Source organism: Caenorhabditis elegans, chromosome V (assembly GCF_000002985.6).
Source record: "Caenorhabditis elegans chromosome V".
In the NCBI taxonomy this organism is placed as follows: Eukaryota; Metazoa; Nematoda; class Chromadorea; order Rhabditida; family Rhabditidae; genus Caenorhabditis; species Caenorhabditis elegans.
The window spans coordinates 17,704,183-17,723,442 of record NC_003283.11 but is presented as its reverse complement, the minus strand read 5'-3'; the positions used below and the strand labels follow the sequence as shown (position 1 = coordinate 17,723,442).

General features: G+C 35.7%; 4 protein-coding genes, 1 non-coding gene and 1 pseudogene across 6 annotated transcripts; 2 read left to right on the top strand and 4 right to left on the bottom strand.

Moving 5' to 3' along the window:
• Positions 1-2,149: 2,149 nt before the first annotated feature.
• str-77 (Seven TM Receptor) lies at positions 2,150-4,496 on the bottom strand (the record flags this gene model as incomplete). Its single annotated transcript, NM_075080.1, has 5 exons — positions 2,150-2,446; positions 2,961-3,237; positions 3,282-3,416; positions 3,607-3,676; positions 4,199-4,496. The coding sequence occupies 5 exons, from the start codon at positions 4,494-4,496 to the stop codon at positions 2,150-2,152; spliced, it is 1,077 nt and encodes a 358-aa protein (NP_507481.1).
• A 2,963-nt stretch (positions 4,497-7,459) lies between these two features.
• On the top strand, positions 7,460-7,658 carry W06D12.9. The gene has a single exon (NR_102111.1). It is a non-coding gene; the product is annotated as a small nucleolar RNA W06D12.9 (small nucleolar RNA).
• Positions 7,659-9,065: 1,407 nt separating this feature from the next.
• Positions 9,066-13,401, top strand: twk-33 (Potassium channel domain-containing protein). The gene is made up of 12 exons (NM_001322605.3): positions 9,066-9,188; positions 9,239-9,374; positions 9,501-9,618; positions 10,476-10,666; positions 10,766-11,040; positions 11,439-11,561; positions 11,614-11,755; positions 11,800-11,953; positions 12,427-12,661; positions 12,704-12,800; positions 12,849-12,982; positions 13,126-13,401. Exons 1-12 carry the CDS (start codon positions 9,177-9,179, stop codon positions 13,360-13,362), a joined length of 1,854 nt encoding a protein of 617 aa, NP_001309463.1. The 5' UTR covers positions 9,066-9,176; the 3' UTR covers positions 13,363-13,401.
• A 218-nt stretch (positions 13,402-13,619) lies between these two features.
• srh-31 (Serpentine Receptor, class H) lies at positions 13,620-16,121 on the bottom strand (the record flags this gene model as incomplete). The annotated part of the gene is made up of 3 exons (NM_075078.3): positions 13,620-14,117; positions 14,648-14,984; positions 15,955-16,121. 3 exons carry the CDS (start codon positions 16,119-16,121, stop codon positions 13,620-13,622), a joined length of 1,002 nt encoding a protein of 333 aa, NP_507479.1.
• Positions 16,122-16,567: 446 nt separating this feature from the next.
• W06D12.6 (Monooxygenase) lies at positions 16,568-17,329 on the bottom strand (the record flags this gene model as incomplete). Its single annotated transcript, NM_075077.2, has 4 exons — positions 16,568-16,711; positions 16,759-16,982; positions 17,028-17,160; positions 17,204-17,329. The coding sequence occupies 4 exons, from the start codon at positions 17,327-17,329 to the stop codon at positions 16,568-16,570; spliced, it is 627 nt and encodes a 208-aa protein (NP_507478.2).
• Y26G10.3 lies at positions 17,326-19,081 on the bottom strand (annotated as a pseudogene). Its single transcript has 2 exons — positions 17,684-19,081; positions 17,326-17,522 (listed from the first exon to the last, which is right to left on the bottom strand). Coding segments are annotated over exons 1-2 (1,595 nt in total).
• Positions 19,082-19,260: the final 179 nt, after the last annotated feature.

Here is a 19,260-nt window from a genome sequence, read left to right as displayed (position 1 = left end):
ACAAAATTGGTACTTTTTGGCCAATAAAACCGTGTTTATCATCAGATGGCATGTTTTTAATGTCAATAACATGTCCAAAGAACACCCGAAATGTTTTGCAAGACGGTCTTTGAATCGGAGGACGGTGTGTAGCTTGGGGGTTGTAGAGGGGGGAGGGGGAAAGGGATAGATGAGAGAAGAGGATTACGGCTTTTGAAGATCAAAACGGACAATTTTTATGACTAAACTTTTGAGAAAAGGTTATAAAAGGTATTTTTTGAAAAAAAACGTTTCGAAAAAATTGCCAAAAAATTTTTTAAAATCTAAACAAAATCAATAAAAACGCTCGGAAAAAAAACATTTTTCGATTTTAAATTATTTTAATTTTACAACTGCGCCTTGGTGCATCGGACAAATATTTTTTACACATATTTTCTCAATTACCAAGGCCTGGAAGCTAAAAAAAGAATTTTAGAGAAAATGCGCAAATGGCTCAATGCGATTTCCGAGGACTATTAATCTATTAATCATGTCCGGGGTTCGAGTCCACCCTATGGTAAAAAAATTTTTCCAGGATGTGATTGAATATATAAACATATTTTTTTCATTTAAAATCATTATTTTGATGGAATATAAAAATGTGGTCTGAATGGCTCAGTGCGATTTCCGAGGACTTCAACTCTTAGCCCTGGGGTTCGAGTCCACCCTGTGGTAAAAGTTTTTTCCAGGATGCGACTGAATATCTGAACATTTTTTTCATGGAAAATCATCATTTTGATGAAATGTAAAAAATTGTGTTTGAATGGCTCTGTGCGATTTCCGCGGACTATCAATCTCAAGACCGGGGTTCGATTCCACCCTGTGGTAAAATATTTTTCCAAGCTATGAGCGAATATCTGAATATATTTATTCATTTAAAATCATTATTTCGATGAAATTTCAAAAATATTGTTTGAATGGCGCGGTGGGATTTTGGTGGGCTATTAATCTCAAGACCGGGGTCTGAGCCCACCGTGTGGTAAAAATTTTTCCAGGATGTGATTGAATATATAAACATATTTTTTTCATTTAAAATCAATATTTTGAGGAAACTTCGAAAATCGTGTCCGAACGGCTTAGTGCGATTTCCGAGAACCATCAATCTCAAGACCGGGGTTCGAATCCACCCCGTGGTAAATTTTTTTTCCAAGATGTGATTGAATGTCTGAACATATTTTCTTTATGCAAAATCATTATTTTGATGAAATTTCAAAAATATTGTTTGAATGGCTCAGTGGTATTCTTATGGGCTTCCAATCTCAAGATCGGCGTTTGAGTCCGCTCCGTCTTGTCGTAATTTTTCCAAACTAGACTAAATCAACAAAACTGCAGCATTTCCGACGTCAATTCCCAGCCTATTTCCTGTTACGCACTGCTTTTTTTCAACAGAATGTAGCAAGTACCATGCGATAAGGCAGCAAAGTCTTTGTGGAGTCTTGGCAGTAATCAGAAGAACTCGAATGGTGATTTGTGACCCCAAGTGATAAGGCGCAAGTTTTTTTTTCGATTACAGGAACGAGTAGAACTGACAGAAAAAAGCTGACATCATGTGGCAATGAAGCACCAAAAAACTAAAACATGTGATAGTATCAACTACAGTATCAGATGTGGAAAGAAGAAGGAAGCACTTTTCAGCTGCAAAAAAAAATTACCACGAGGTGGACTCGAACCCCGGTGTTGTGTTTCGCAGATCTTGGAAATTCCACTGCGCCAGTTGGACAATTTTTGAAAATCACTTAATAGCAACCTTTTTCAATTTTCAAAGACGTGTATATACCTAATGAAGGTGTTAAAAATTATTGACCATAGAGCGGAGTCGAACCCCGGTCATGTGCTCGGCAGCTCGCGGAAATCACACTACGCCATTCTTGAAATTTCTAAAAAATAGCTGAAAATCATGATCTGCAAGTTTGAAACAGGTGAATATGCCTGATTAAACAACACAAAAAATATTGACCACGAGGCGGACTCGAACCCCGGTGTTGTGATTGGCAGCTCTCAAAAATCCCATTGCGCCATTTGGACATTTTTTTTGAAAATTAAAAACAAAATTATCGATTAAAAATTTTTTTTTTTTCAAAATATTGATTTTAAAGAAAGTCATTTATTAATATTATTATCTGCAAAAAAGTCAATTAATAACCACGGCAGGAGCCACTTGATTTCCGGCAACTTGGGCCAAAGCACGGCTTGTCGAAGAGATATCTCTGACGGTACTACTTGCCGGTTGAACCAAAAAAACTTTTCTGAAAGGCTTAAGAAGTGCTCTTCGGTAGTTGGCCACTATGAAAATAATAGCCAACGGGTCGATTCCCGGATACAAGGCCACGCCCATTCCGGTGAGACGGGCGGTTTCTATGCCGAGGAAAACGGGGAAATTCCACATGAGAAGGAACGGGCAGTAGATCATGAGAACGGGGATTACTGTCTGAAACCGTAACTTTTGAAACAAAGAATATTGAAAATCCGACTAAAAAACAATTTTTGATAAGAAATTTGGATATTTTTCCGAAACAGTCTAAAATGCTGGTTTTTTTATTTGAAAATTCAGGAAAAAATATAACTAAAATCTACTTATAAAGATTATTTAGTTAAGGAATAGCCTAATTACATCTAGAAAAAATATTTGGCACAGTGCGTTTCCCGGACTTGTGATTGGCAGAACTCGAAAATCGCACTGCACCAATCGGACATTTTTTAGAAAAATAGTTCAGAAACAATTTTTCAGCCTCAAAAATTTGTGAAAAGGCTACTACATCGTGAGAAAAAATACTTGACCACTAGCCGGACTTGAACCCCGGACTTGTGATTGGCAAATTTCAAAAATCGCACTGCGCCAAAAGTGACAGAATTTTAAATTTTTGAGAAAAAATTTTAAAATTTTTTGAAAGTGTTTTAAGATGCCAAATTAAAAAAAATTGTTCTAATAATAAAACTCTCACCTGCACAATAAGCGCCAAAAACAGATTAAGCTCAAGCCTCAGCCGTTCCTTGGATCTTAAACTTTTCAGGTCCTTCCGTATAGTTTTAGTGATAGCAATTCCGCAATAAATCAATATAATAAAGCTCAAAATCATAGTTTTCGTGGCTGCAAAATAGAATCCAACTTGGCGCCAATCAATAGTTAACGCCCCCGCTTCTTCGGAATATTTCACAAATCTGGCGGCCATATAGGTGATCTCGTCCATTGTGTGCCCAAAGTCTTCCGACATTTTTTGACTGAAAATTCAAAATTTTTTAAACAAGTGTAAGCCGATATGTACCGGATAAATTCAGTTTTGTCGGGTCTCTCTGAGAACTCTACGTGGAGAATATAGGAGTATTCTACTCCAAAATAGTAGCTCCCGATTATCCAGCAGATGAAGTATGGAAAGTTGAAAAAACGGATTTTGTCATTTCTGAAATATGGATAAAGTTGAAAATTGTTCAAAAACAAAATTGAGAAAGTTTGAAAATTTTCAACAAAATTCTAAAATATTTCTGAACATTCTAAAAAAAAAACGGAAAATGTTTTAGAAAATTCCCAGAAAAATTTCTAAAATTCCCAAGGAATTTGTAAAAGCTTTAAAAAAATTTGGTGCAACTTACTTGGTAATTGTCCAATACCGGAAAATGAAGTGGACCGCAAAAATCACAGCCAAGAAGAAGCCATAGATTTCTGGAAAAAAAATCTAGAAAAATCATTTTGCCGGTTTGCCAGAAATTTCCATTCGGGCAATATGCGGATTTTCAGATTTGCCGTAAATTTTCAATTCCAAAAAAAAAATTTCAATTTCAATTCCGGCAATTTGCCGATGTGCCGGAATTTTTCAATTCCGGCAATTTGCAGATTCGCCTATTCGCCAGAAATTTTCAATTCCAGGCATTTGCCGATTTGCCGGTTTGCCGGAATATCGATTTCCGGCAACTTGCCAGTTTACCGGTTTGCCGGAAATTTTAAATTTCAAGAATTTGCCCGTTTGCCAATTTGCCAAACATTTCAATTCCGAGAATTGGTCGATTTGCCAACTTGCCGAAAATTTCAATTCCGACAACTTGCCCATTTGCCGGCTTGCCGGAAATTTTCAATTTTGGGAATTTGCCCGTTTGCCAATTTGCCGGAAATTTCAAGTCCGACAGTTTCTGCCGGAATCGCCCACCTCTGCTTCAGACACCCTAAATATCTTTCAAAAAAACGTACCAGAGGCCAGCACTGCCCACCATTTGGACGGAAATCTCTTATTCAACACAAAATACACCAGAATACTGCCGTGTTTTTCATTTCCATCCAACATTAGGAAAATCGGTTTTGTAATAAAATCAAAGACAGAGTGCAAGATTCCATTCAACGCGAAGAAGGTCATCAGGTACTTGTAAGTTCCCACGTGTTTTGGGCTTTTAGTGTAGACAAGGTAAAGGAGCAAAATGTTACAGGAGACACAGAAGATCACAGCGATCAGGTAGGAATTGTCGGAGACTTCTTCGAATGAAACAGTCATTGGGAGGGCTGAAAGAAGTAAAAATATCTCTACGAAGGAAAACAAATTATCGGAAAATACTAAAAATCTAAAACAAAAGTAGAAAGTACTAGAAAGGATTTATAGGAATTTGGTAAGGAAAAATCTGGCAAGTTAAAAAAAATCTGAAAAATTTAAAAAAATTTGGAATAGTTTGTAGTTTCTTCAAAACATAAGAAAACTAATAAAAAAGGAAAAAAGTTCATCAAGTTTTTAGAAATTTCCAAAAAAAATTTCAAAGTTTCAGAAATTGGAATTATTTGCTCAGCAGATGCTATTAAGTTTTGAAAAATCCGAGAATATTTCATAAAAATCCGACAAGTTCTAAAAAACTAGAAATGATTTATTTTTGCCGAAAACATTTCAGAAAATTATTTAAAAAGTATTGAAAACAGTTAGCAAGTTTTAGAAATATTTTAATATTCCATAAAAGTAGTATGAAATCCGAGAAAATTCTGGAAAATTTAAAAAAAATTAAGAAAATATTTCCAAATATAAGGATCCTTTGAAACATTCGATTTGAAGAAACTCGAGAAAATGCTAGAAAGAGGTTGCTAGTAAGTTCCAGAAATTTCGAAAATGTTCTATAAAACTTTAGAAATGTATTAGAAGGATCTGAAACTTTTCAATTTACAAAAACAATTTCTCAAAATTTTGGTTCTAAAAGAAAAACCCTTGAAAAATTCTTTTAAATTTGAAGAAACTTTACAAATTCTAGAAAAATCAGCCAAAATTTTTTATATAAATTTCCTGGTAAAATTGTTTTTTGAGAAACATAATGCGTATTTAGTTTGATGCAAATGACCTAATGAAGTTGGAATCAATTTTTATCCCAAGTGGCTATACCAATGACGTTATGACCATATGATACAATTAGTCAAAATTTATGACTAAACTCAGAATCAAAAGATGAAAGGATCACTGAATAATTTTAAATCGAGCTCATCAACAAAAAAGTAATAAAAAGAAAAAAAAACATGTTCATTTATATACAATACGTTTAGGGATTATACATTTGAAATGTACCGGCCCAATTAGGGCGATTCTTGGAAAATTTTTCCAAAGATCTACTGGAATGATACAAATAAATAATATATAATCAGCAACAGGAAATGTACCGTAATTTTTAGTTGATAACATTGAGAAAATATATGAGGAACTTTTTTTTTCATTTGAAAAAAGTTGATTCGATTAGTTTTTGTGGAATTTTGGTTTTCACAGAGGCTTGTTTTGCACTGAAATAAAAGAAGTTTGAATTTTGGTTTTACAGAGATCTTCTGAGAAATTGTTTAGTGTTGAGAAAACCTAAAAGACTAGGCTGAAGATGAAGCCTGAGCCTAAGTTTAAGCCTCAAGCCTAAGCTTAAGGCTAAACCCAAGCCTGAGCCTAGACATAGGCCTAAGACTAAGCATAAGCTTCAGCCTAAGCTTAGGCTTAAGCCTAAGCCTAAGCCTAAGCCAAAGCCTAAGCCTTAGACTAAGCCTAAGCCTCAGTCTAAATCTAAGCCTAAGAAAAAGCCTAAGCCTTAGCCTGAGCCTGTAAGCCAAAGCCAAAGTTTTTCTGGTTTTTTTAATTTTCTGAAGTTGTTGATTAAAACAGATGATTTTATATTACTTTTAGTGGGGTTTTCATTTTTGGAAAATTTAAAAAGTTTTACAACAAAAAATCTGATTTTTTCATTTAAAAACAGCTCATATTTTTGTTTAAAAAATTGGAATATCGTAAGATGTTGCTTGAAAAATGTACAAAACTTCCATAAATCTCTAGTTTTATACTAATATTCAGATGTGTTTTGGCTTCTTACATGAATCGAAAGATGATTCTCTTTGTGAGTGTTTTGTATAGTTTTTGCTACGGAAAAACAACTTTTTTAACTTAAAAATTCTGAAATAGGGATAAAATGATGTATTGTTTGTTATATTTTGAATGATGAACATATGTTGGATTTACGCAAATGGGATGGAAAATGAATAGTAGTAGTTGATTAATTTTTGAAAAAGTTTATAAAATCGGCCAGAACTCAGAACTGCCTACTAAATTAACAAATTTAAAAAAATAAAAAAGAAATTTGGAAATAATTTTCGAATTTCGTGCAAAACAATAATCAAATTCCACCAGAACTTTTTCTCAGAAAAATTTGAACTTCCCGCAAAAAACACAATTATTTTTAAACGAGATGAACTTGTTTTTTATTTTTAAAATTAAATCAATTTTTATATCTTCCTGAAAAACTTCCAGGCATATTTTTTTTCAGATTTCCATCACTCCGCTATACATTTCTTCAGAACAATGTACTTTTGCCACCTATCGTTCTCCACTTGCTGACGTCCGATCAAAGTGTCTAAACATCAAAAAGATGAAATGAAACAATCAAATATCTTTTTCTGTACTTTTATCATTTTTAAATTAGTTGTGTTCATTTTTCAATATATTTTTCGCCACAGAAGTATCTGATAAAAACATTTCAAAACCTGAAAGAGTTTAAAACGATTATCAACTTTTGTATACAAAAATTCATTTTTCACATTCAAAAAAACTTATTTAGACTAACTGAGGTTCGAACCCTTGACCTTCTGCTCCGAAGTCAAGGCTCTACCCAGTTGAGCCATTCGAAGAATACGCTGGTCCGCGCATGGCGCAATCGGCAACATGCTGAACCGTGAGTCGGAAGGTCACTGGTTCGAGCCCCCATACCCCCATTTTTCTTTTTTCTCAACAAACCAGAGACCATTGTTACAGTAATTCTAATACCATCCACCACGAATCCTCTTAAATCGTAATCCTATCAAGAATCCAGCGCCCTCCCCAAGTTTCTTCACATTGAACTTATTATGTTTACAACAAGTTGACCTAGGTGCCCGGGTGTCTTATGATCGGATTACTTTTTTTGTTGAGAAAAGAAATCGAGAATCCCTATAAGAATGTCATCTGAAGGCAGTTTCGGTGAATGTTTCCCAATTTCACCTCTGGGGTTCCATGAGGCTCAGTCGGTAAAAGGCTGCGGCTCTGAATGCCGCTTGTTCGACCCCAAGGTGGGCACAACTATTTTCACAAAAAAAACTTAAGATTTTGACACTTTAGTCTGTTTTTGTCTATACTCAATATTGTCAAGTTCAAGAAAAATCTGTTTTTGTTTATCACCGACATCATTGTTGAAAACACCATAAAAATTGATCGCAAGTACTTTTTTTGTTTTCCATTTACTTTTTTTCCTGTAACTAAATGTTTTCATTTGATTTTTTTTAGGACTTTCTGATAGTAAAACGTGGAATTTTTCGTATTTTTAAAAGTTTTTCCCGTTCTCCTTACAACACAACCAGCCAACAGAAATTGTGAGATTTGAGAATTTTTCTATGAATGACTTCTTGGATTAGGATCGTACCATCAAATTTAATAAAGTTTTGGATACCATTACGTCAGTTTTTGAAAAATTTGACAATTTACAAATTAAAGCTTAAAATATATAACCGGTTCCATAAAAGGTTGACAATTTTTCTGAAACTTTACAGGTTTGTTGATTTGAATCATTTTCTACAATTTAAATAAGCTTTAATATACTTAAATGTGTGAAGCTTCAAAAAACCAAAGAAAGGTAAAGTAAACCTGAAAAATTAATTTGAAACAGTTAGGGTGATTTTGAGCAAGTTGAAAAAAGTTAAAGGTGTTGTAGTCAAATTTTTTTATTGTTTTGTTAGACTCGAAATTGTCTGAAAACACGGAATTTCATAACGAGACTTCTTGAAATATTCTCAAAAAAAAAAAGTTATGGTGTCTCAAAAAATGGGCCAAAATTAGTTAAAACTTGAAATTTGACCGACTTGGCAATGTCGCAGCGGCTGCAAACAATGTTTTTTTTAAATTACTGTCAAATTTTGAGTATACAATGTAATTATCTTGCGTTTTCAACTCGATTTAGGTATTTTAAAGTCGAAGAACAAAGGGATTTGGTAAAAAAAAATTAAAATCTCTTCGACATTTTTGGGAATTTCGACTTTAAAAATACCTAAATCAAGTTTAAAACGCAAGGCAATTAACATGTATACTCAAAATTTGACGATGAACTCAAAAAAACGTAGTATAGTATCTTTTTAGAGCCGTCATAACTTTTTTTTGAGAAGACAATTTTAGGTCCAATAAAACAAAAAAAATTAGACTACCCCACCTTTAAGGCTATCCTAAACAAGGTCAGGTGAAGTGAAAAGGTAAAGTAAGCCTAAAAAAACTGGAAAACTTTTAGGATTCACCCATAAAAAATTTGGCTCAACTAGAACAAATAATAAAGGTTTTTAACACCTGAAATGAACATTGCAAAATAAAAAAAAACCATCGATATGGCCATTGATAATAACCTTCAGGTGTATGTGTTAACTTCTTATCATCACAACCCTCACCACTTATCACACCACTTATCATTTATTATTACAACTTCGTTTTTCTTTGTGTCTCCCCCTCCTTATCACCTTTTTACCGAAAATTGTATTTTTTTCGTGTTTTGTTTTAGAAACAGAATTTCAAATTTTTAAAAAATTTCAAAAATTGTTTTTTTTTCAGCACGATTTTGGGAACACCTTCAAGTTAAAGGATCAAAGTTTAATTCAATATTTTTCAAAAAAAATTTCCAAAAATTCTGCCATTTCAAATTACAAACAACTGTTCTCGTGAATGACCAGTGAGGTTGGTTATTAATTTTTTTATTTAGAAATATGAAAAATCGATTATTCCAGCAGCAGAATAACTATTATCCACGTGGCAACGTTCCGAGGCATTCAGCTGTTCTAGAGGAGATCCATGAGGAGGAACAGGACAGTATTCCGGAGGAGGATGAGACGAATTTAGAAAAACCATCACATTCGGAAAATGGTAAGATAGCGGCGCAGTTTATTTTAAATATATAATTTAAATTTTGGAAAAAAAAATTGAAATTTTTTTTTTTTTTTTAATCAAAAAACTTTTTAATTTTCCATTAAATTTACTGTAAATTTCCAGATTTCAAGCGAAAAAACGCGATTCGGAGTGAAGAAACCCCTGAAATATCACCGGAAATTCAAAGAATTGAGGATCCCCTGGCGAGCTCGGATGAGGAGGAAAATGAGAAACCTTTTGCGTGAGTTTTTTTCCAGCAAAATTTGAAAAAAAAATCTACATTTATTGGAGGAATCACTCAAAATGCCATTAAACAAATAATTTTTTTTCAAAATTGAAAACAAATTTGAATTTCGCACCATATTTTGAAATTTTTGTAAATTTAAACTTAGTAAGAAAATTTGAAAAAACTTCAAAAAAAAATTGGAATTTTTCTGGGTACTATAGGGTTACTGTATTAGTACTGTAGGGAACTGAGAGAAACAATTCGGAATTAAAAATTAAGATTCGAAGTTATCATTTTGGCATTTTTCAAAAAATGTTGAATTCGCAGTATAGTTTCGAAAATTTCATAGAAAAATTGAATTTTACGCCAGATTTCGAAAAAAAATTTTTTTAAGTTATCCTCCATTTTTTTTTGAAATTTTTTTTTTTGAAAATTATTTTGTGAAAATTTCATAAAATTTAAACTTTATGAGATAATTTGAAAAACCTCGTAAAAAAATTTTGGAAATTTTCTGGGGTACTGTAGGGTTACTGTATTGGTATTGTGAACGGTACTGTAGGCGTACTGTGTTAGTACTGTAGGTGTACTGTAGGGTGCGTTAGAAGTTACTCTGAAAAAACATTGGAAATTAAAAAAAAAATTAAGTTTCGAAGTTTTAATTTTGAAAATTTTTAGACAATATTAAATTCGCAGTAAAGTTTTGAAAATTTCATAGGGAATTTGAACTTTTCGCCAGATTAAAAAACATCAGAAAATTTTATGAAAATTTCGACGGACCACAATTGAGAAAAAGTATAAAAGTAACTTTTTTTTTTCAAATTTTTCCAAAATTTTTTCAACATTTCTGAAAAAAAAAATTCAAATTTTTCCAGAAGAAGCATTAGTGTGAGCAATGCTGATTTGGAAGAGCGTCACCGATTGGATAGTATTCCAGAAAATGATAGAAGCCAGCAGAGTAGATATACAAGACATAGTTCAATTGATAAAGGAATTCTGAAGCCACAGAATAATTCGGAGGATGTAGTGGAAAAGTATTATGAGAGAAATAATTATACAGTAACAGGTGAGTTGAGGGGAAATTTAAATTATGCGTTTAAAGCTTAAAATTTCAAAATTTCAAAAGCCTTTATCGCAAAAAAAAAATTAAATTTAAATTTTGCAGGCCGGGACCGCCCGGATTTTTACAACAAGCTACCGGGCCGTCTACAGCACCGCCTGAGCGTCCACACCGACGCCGCGAGCCGGTTCAGCTCTCCCGGAGCCATGGGGGAGCCCGTTGTGCCCACTTTGCGAAGATTTGATAAATCAATGTATTGGTTTGCATTTCATCGAAAGCAAATCGGATTTCGCCATTTTTCTGTCGTGATTTTGGTGCTTTTGTACACTTTGTTGGGCGCCGTCATGTTTTGGACAGTGGAGAGTCGGCATGAGAAAGCGGTGGGTTACTGTAGGAAGTACTGTAGGGGTACTGTAGGGGTACTGTAGGGGCACTGTAGGGGGCTGTAGGGGTACTCTAGGGGTACTGTAGGGGTATTGTAGGGGTACTGTAGGGGTAATGTAGGGATTCAATATGGGTACTCTATGGGTACTGTAGGGGACTGTAAGGGTACTGTAGGGATACTGGAGGTGTACTGTAGGAGTACCGTAAGGGAACTGTAGGTGCACTGTAGGAATACTGTAGTAGTACTGTATGGGTACTGTAGGTGTACTGCTGAATTAATGTAGTAGTACTGTAGAGACTCTGCAGGGGTACTGTAGGGATACTGTAGCGGTATTGTAGGAGTGATGTAGGTGTACTGTAGGGGTACTGTAAAATTTTAATTAAATTTTTCCAGAAAACCCTGGACCACGTTAACAACCTCGAGCATCTACTGGACAGGCTCGCCGAAAATATTACGGAATCCGTGAATAATATCAACACAACGACTACAGAAGAAGAGATGAAAGTTTATATTCGGGTGCGGTTTTTTTCAAGTTTTAAAGGTTTTAGAAAGCTATGTAGTTTTCCAGGAAGCCTATATTGAACTGATGAAGCTGGAGGGACAGTACAAAGGAAGTACCTACTACAAATTGGAGGCAGATGACAATTGGAAATGGACATTTGAAAGCGCATTTTTTTTCAGTATGAATGTCTATACTACTACTGGTTACGGTAGGTTTTATGTACGAATGAAGCTTGAAATATTTGGGTTTCAGGTTCAATTGCCCCGGAATCTACGCTGGGGCAAGTCTTAGTCTGTGTCTATGGGTTCATATTTGTTCCTGTTACACTTGTGGTGCTGCGTGACCTCGGACAATTTTTCCTGGTGCATCTGACAAAGCTATATGCTCATGGAATACAGAAATTCAGGTAGGCTTGGGCTAAGTCAAGAGGTGTTAAATGAGCCTGAATAGGGCTCCCAGCTGAGTAGGGCGCGAAATGTGGTCCTCACGCCGACGCCGCTGTGTGTGCAATGAAGTTGGAGCGGCCGACACGTTCGGGGTTTCGCAGCTTAGTGTGTGCGCAACATAGTGTGAAGAGGTAGTTGTTTGGAAGCGGCCGACACGTTCGGGGTTCCGCGCCGCACTATACATTTGGATACATGATGTTTGAGTAATAGAGGCGCCGTTGCGGAAACCTTATGGGAGCCCTAGGCCTGAGTTACTTAGGCTTGATCTAGGTGAGTTTGAGAGAAATTTAAATATTTCTATGCTCGGTTAATGGTGGAGTACCAAAATTTGAAACTTAGGTTTTTTTTTTTAATTCGGTAGTTTTGGGCTTTTTAGGTCTGAAAAACGATTTTTCAAATGAAGGTTCTCCGCCTTCAAATATTTTTCTTCCAGAGAACTCAACGGAAACAAGCATGTAGACGAAGACGAAATAATTAGCCTACCCATTAAAGCCTGCCTGCTACTTCTGGCCTCTTATCTAGGGGCTTGTACAATATTTATATACTTTTACGATGAACTAAGTGGGCCTGAACCTGGAACTGGAATGGATATGTTTCTTTGCTTCTACTTCTCGTTCATTTCTCTATCGACTATTGGTTTGGGAGATATTATGCCGAATAACGCAACGGTAGGGAATAATAGAAATATCTATGAAAATGAAAAAATTAAGTTTGCTCCAATAATTTCTATCATATTTTTCTTCGGAATGGCTGTGACAAAAGTTGTCAATCGAAATACATTTATTGCAGTCGAAAATGGAATTTTTGGTGAGAACTTGGGAACAGAAATATAAAATCACGTTTCTGAATTTTTAGGAGCTTTCACTCTGGTGGAGAACAAGCTGGACGCAATTGTGACGAGAAGCAGTGCCAGTGTAAAGCCAGAGGACCGACCGTCTACTCCAAAGGTGCAGAGAGCTTTGAGTGTCGATGCAGGGTCCGAGGTTCAGGTGAGGGTTTTGATACTTTTCCTAGGCAAGCTGAGGGTGATGTTTAAGTTTAGGCTTGGGCTTAGGCTTAGACTTACGCTTAGGCTTAGGCTTAGCCCTAGACTCTTGGCCTAGTTTTTACCTCAACTTTCCAAAATTTCTAGGACGAGACGCCGAACGAGATTCTGAACAACCTCACGGTCCGCTCTATCGCCACATTCATGAAATCCAACGCGGATATCTACGGAGGAGGCTTCGGAAGGGTACAACTGAGAAGAGGAGATCTTATACACTCGGATAGCCAGAATCAGATGACAGTGAATAGTATGTCTCAATTGAGACATCGAACTGCAAGTCAATCACAACCAAATCAAGCGACGGGAGGGAATAATAATGTTTGATTATTTTTTAATGTGTATATAATAGATGAAGTTGCTTATTCATAGACCAGATTGTCTTAGTTAGGAAAGAAAGGTCTTCCAGATTTATTTTTTCAAAGTCTCAGTTTTGGGCCAAACTCGGCAAGCTCAGAACAAACAAGTAAAATATAAAATCAAAAATGGTTTATAATTCAGTAGTTGCTTCATTTAATAGGGTTTTTATACGACATCGGAATTTTTTTTTCACTGATTTCATGTGTGGGCCCGCTCAAATAGGATCACGGCTCATTGCCACCTCTATCCATCACAGCAATGGTCACATGTCTCACGGATGTCTGTGTACTTTTCCGAGCAACAATCTCTTGTAACCATTTCCGATAGGGATCATAATACATAAAAATCACAAAAATACAAGCTGTTGAGCCACTTTTCGACATAAAATCCACAAAGTACGTAAGTTCAGGAACTCTCCACTGAAAAAGCGTTGCAAAGTTTGAAATAATATATGGAAATGAGGTGAAGGAAATATCAATTAACACTTGAAACAGACTTCGACGGTTGAATTTTTGGTGCATCTTTTTGGTTTTGTCCGACTGATTTGTCATTCGTTTTGAGAGCAAGTGTGAAATAAGCTGGGCAGACAATATGCTGGCGGTTGCCATTGTAAATAGATACATTAGAAAGAATACGAGTGATTTTTTCTGACCTTCCGCATCCGGCAATATGGGTACTATTACGTTAGGGTTGTCAATGCAGTCGGGGTAATATGAAGAGATCTGCAAAAAAAAACAGTTCTTTTGGCGGAAATTCAAATTTTCAGCCAATATTCACTGGGAAAATCAAAATTTAAGTCTAATTGTGGCAATGTTCAGGCAATTTTTAAATTGGAAATTTTAATTTGCAGTCGTTTTTTGACAGTTGAAGCTTGTATTCTCAGACAATTTTAAGCTGGAAATGCGAGTTTTTGTGTCAAATTTTAGCAAAAAGAAAAGCAGAGCTTTTATAGGAGGCAGGCGCGGTTTCAGGGCCTGACGCCTGCCTCCAACTTGCCCGCATCACGCCGGCCTCTCGCCTTATTTATGCACTATTACGAGAAGTCAGAGGATTGGTGTTTACAACACATACTACGAATGTTGTTTTTTCTCCGCAGCCGACAATTTTTGGGTTCCGCGCCTATAAAGGACGAGCGGCTGGGGTGGCGTTATGGCATGGAAGCCCTATAGGAAAGTTTAATTTTCAGCTAACTTTTTTCAGTCTAGACATCTTTTGGTTTCAGAAAAAAACATAATGAGATCACATTACTAACCTGTTTGGTCAAAGCTTTCACATTTGGCTGATCACGTATTGTGAAACCGAGAAGTGACATAAATGGGAACATCAACACAAAAGTCCAAGCCAACCATTCTGAGAATGTTCTCAACCAAGATTTGTTGTTTCTTAACATGTTGAAAATGTTGAACACCGAGTTACAAAACAGTAGAAGACAAGAGGAAGTTGACAAGGCAGATAAAATATACATGGAAGTGTAGAGCACTTTTGCATCGATAAAATCAATTAATAATCCGTCGATTCGAGTGATTTTTGATGGGACGAATGTGTAGAAATCGATTAGTAAGAAACTGCACAGCCATTGACAGGTTATTCTGGAAAAAATGGAAAAGTGAATTTTTCAATCAACGAAAGATTTTGAATTTCCCGCCAAGATTTGGCCAGAAATTTATATCTCCCAAACTTGACTGAAAATTTGAATTTCTCATAGAAAAATTACCAGAAAACTGATATTTCAGTCAAAAGTTGACAGAAAATGTTCAAATTTCTTACTGAAAACTTAAATTTCCAGCTGAAAATTGACGGAACATTATAACTTCCTACTGAAAAATGACTGGAAATTTGCTTTTTGTAGTCAAACATTGATAGAAAAAGTGAATTTCCAACTGAAAATTGACTGAAAAATTGAATTTTCTACTGAAAACTCACTAGAAACCTGAATTTTTCGAATCAAAAACTGGCTGCCAGTCAAATTTCCAGCTTGAAAGTGACGGAAAAATTAAAATTTCCCATCGAAAAATGACTAGAAACTTGGTTTTCTAGTCAAAGTTTGACTACAAGGTAAGTTTCAAGCTGAAACACAACTAACGGAAAATTGAAATTTCCTATTGAAAAATACTAGAACCCTTAGCTTTTTAGTCAAAAAAATGTCAAAAAATGTGAATTTCCTACTGAAAAATGACTAAAGACTTGGTTTTCTAGTCAAAAATTTAAAATTTCAGCTGAAAATTGACGGAAAATTAGAATTTTCTACTGAAAACTTACTAGAAACCTGAATTTTTCAAATCAAAAACTGGCTGCCAGTCAAATTTCCAGCTGGAAAGTGACGGAAAAATTAAAATTTCCCATTGAAAAATGACTAGAAACTTGATTTTCTAGTCAAAAATTGACTAAAATTCAACATTTTTTTGCTGAAAATTGACTGAAAATTTGAAATGTCTCATTGAAAAATGACTACAAACCTGAGTTTTTTAGTCAAAAATTGCCTGAAAATCTGAATTTCCCTTCAAAACTGACTGAAAATCTGTATTTCTATAGAATTCTAGCCTCCAAAAAATAACTCACGCAAAAATATGAAAACTCAGAAACCACTTCAAGTTCCCAAATTGTTTGGGAGTCCTGCACAAAACCAGATAAAAAATCAAAGGATATAAAAAAGTGAGAAGCCCAAAAATGAGTTGACGGGTCCAAATGTAAAATGTTGGATTTTCGTTCCAAATCGAACTGGTCATAGCGGAGCTTTGATGAAACAAAAAGTAATAGGAACATTATATTCTGACCAGTGTAATTAGTCAAAAACAGTCGAGCGAATATTTCTGATCAACAGTTCGAGGTACCTCTGGTCAGAACTGACGTAACTCTGGAACCTGAACAGCTACAAGAAAATCAAATATATTTTATGAATGTTGAAGTTGTGGAAATGTTTTTGCTATTTTTCCAATAAAATGTTCGGATTTTTCCTTAAGATACATATAACAGTTGTCATACTTAAAACTACCGTTTTCATTTGAAAACGATAAGTTTACTTTAATTTTCTGAAATTCTCAGTAACAATCATAGGTTTCTGAAATGAAAAAAAAACCGATTAACGGATTTTGCAGTTTTAACAAAGTCCAAAAAGTAAGATACATATGTATTGTGAAATATAAAGCACTTTATTTCATGATCCAACTTCCCACTATTTTTCAAAACAAGTTATTTGTGGGCGTTGAATCATATAATTATCAAACCACCAGTAATTTTCAGTAACAAACGGTTTCATGACATCACTGTGAGAGACTGGTGGCCTCCGGCATTTGGCGGTAATAGTCTGACCTGGGAACTGCAAAAATATACATTAAAAAATACTTTCGAACAGGGTACCCTTACGGGTATTGGACCGTTTTCCCAGCTGAAAACCACGAGATCGCCGTCACCCGCACAAGTGTAAGTAAATTCGCAAGACTCTACAATATTTTTCCTCGTACCACCCTCGATCGTACGATTTATATACACGTCTTCTCTGTCAATTGCCCGTGTGAAGTGTTGATTTGTAGGACTATGAAATTGGTACGTAAATACTTGCGAAACTGGATCACAATTACAGTGACGTGCTAGAAAAAATGTTGTATATACTTAACGACACAGTTTCCACATACAAAAGTCCCAAGGTTCGTCGATATTCTTACTTATACTGGAAAATTTTGGTTCCACAAATAAGGCAAATCCGTTCAGATGCCATTGGCCTTTGGCACAGACCACCCCTGCCATCGTGAAAGTATCAGGGCCCAACTGCAAACGATAGTTTTACTAGCTATAGCAGGAGTTTCCTTACACTAAGATAATCGGCCAGATTAGAAACACCAGGAATCGTCTCAACTACAACTCGCATCTCTGTGAAGTTTTCTGGACTGTTAGGAGTAAACTTCAAGATATCACAAGTTTCGAGTTGCTCCTCCATGACTATTTCTTCCAGAAGGGTAAACTTTGGACAGTCGCATGATTCCGTATTATATTGCTTTGGAGAGCAAAATACAGCGAGTTTTCCGAGAGCCTAGCATCTTCGTAGAACCATTGATATTTACCGTTATGCTGTTTGCAAAGCAAATCGTTTAATGAATAAGAAGATGTTTGGGCTCCATTTAGGAATCGGCGCATCTGAAATTACGAACAAATTTGGATCACATGAAACATGCAAAAACATTAGAAGAATCGTCTGCTATCACTTCTCTTATCACGTCTCATCACTATTAAGATTCTTTATGCTTCTTATAACTTCTTAAAATCTTACATTAAGGATGAACATCATGAAAACTTACAATGATTGGATGAGCTTCTTCACGAAAGATAACCAAATGATGATCTGGATGATCAAGACCAACACCACGCTCGTCAACCATCACTTTACAATTTGAGTCCACTGTAACAATTGGTAAAGAGACTGTTCTATTGCTCAAATAAGCTGAGTGTTCTCCCAAATCCTTTATCCCGGTTTGATTAATATACTTCAGTTGTGGACATTGACACCCATTCATTTCGACAGCAGTTCTTCTTTTGACACATGCATATGCCGGATTAATGAGCTGAATTCCGTCTACTACCCAGGGCCAGATAAGTTCGTGTGATGAACTGGTAAAACAGCTCAGATTACTATAACCGCCGTAGAAATTACTATAACCGCCGTCGAAAATTTCGGTAAGCCTTATTGCCTCGATGGGTTCCATGTTTTGACTGAACACAACTGGATTATAACCGTTTTTGCAGTCGTAAAGCATATCCTCCCGATACCGATGCCATTCCGATATCAACGACTTAAGCTTTTCAAACAGTGCATCGGTGTAGTCTCCCTTCTTGTGATACCATTCCAAATCGTCCGAGGTTCTTATTTCTTTTAAAGATGAACACACGAATTCTTTACCCGCGCTGGGATTGCATTGAACACTAATTGGGTCTTCAAATTTCAAATTTCCAAAATACCAATTGAATGTTTCTTTTTCCTTCACACAAAGCAGATCTTGGTAAAACACAGGGGTCTGATGCCATGACATTGCAGGGTCTATGAAATGGTTTTTAGGAGAGAACAAATACGGAGTGTTATCTTTCTTAGAGCATGTTGCATTAAAAAAGCCACATTGATTGGTAGCAGATGGCACTCGATTCACAGAAGTGGCCCCTGATTGGGTGTCAATCGTAATTTGTGGACAGTCGCAGCTATGTGCGTCTGCGATACATGCAAAGGAAACATCTTGAGCAACACCTCCCGAAAAGACTCATTGATGCTCTCCGTCTACTTCTTTGCATTCAAAGTTTTCTATCGACCGCGGTTGTTTTTTAAATGTATCCTGATTTCCAACAACTCGGTTGATCTAAAGTATTTTGATTATGTTTTCCAAACTTTTTTAACTCACGTAAAGCGGTGGTCCATTACTTCTGAAGAGCACTGTTAGGAATGAACTGACCCCGGGCACTGGCCTACACGTAATTGCTGGCTTACAATCATTATCAGTTTCAACGATTGCATCCCAAACTTGATGGTCTCCCAAATACTTTCCTCCTTCATTTTTCCGGATGTCCTCCTGGTTGGACAGTTTAAACGGTGGACACTTGCAGTTCCGCATGTTGGGATTACGAACCGAGAAGACCACAAGACAACCATCCACCCATAGGATGTATAAGAGTAGAAGAATGATCTTCATATAATTTTTGAACATTTTGCTAGTACAGTGAAACTATCCACTTTGAGGGTCGGCTTTTATGGGAATTTATTTTGTTGCATATTCAATTATTTAATTTAACCACGAAGCAATTTGCATATGACAACAGGAAATCATTGCATGTACTTTTGAACAAAACAGTCACCAAAAATCTTGTGATCAATAGCGGGTGGGTAAA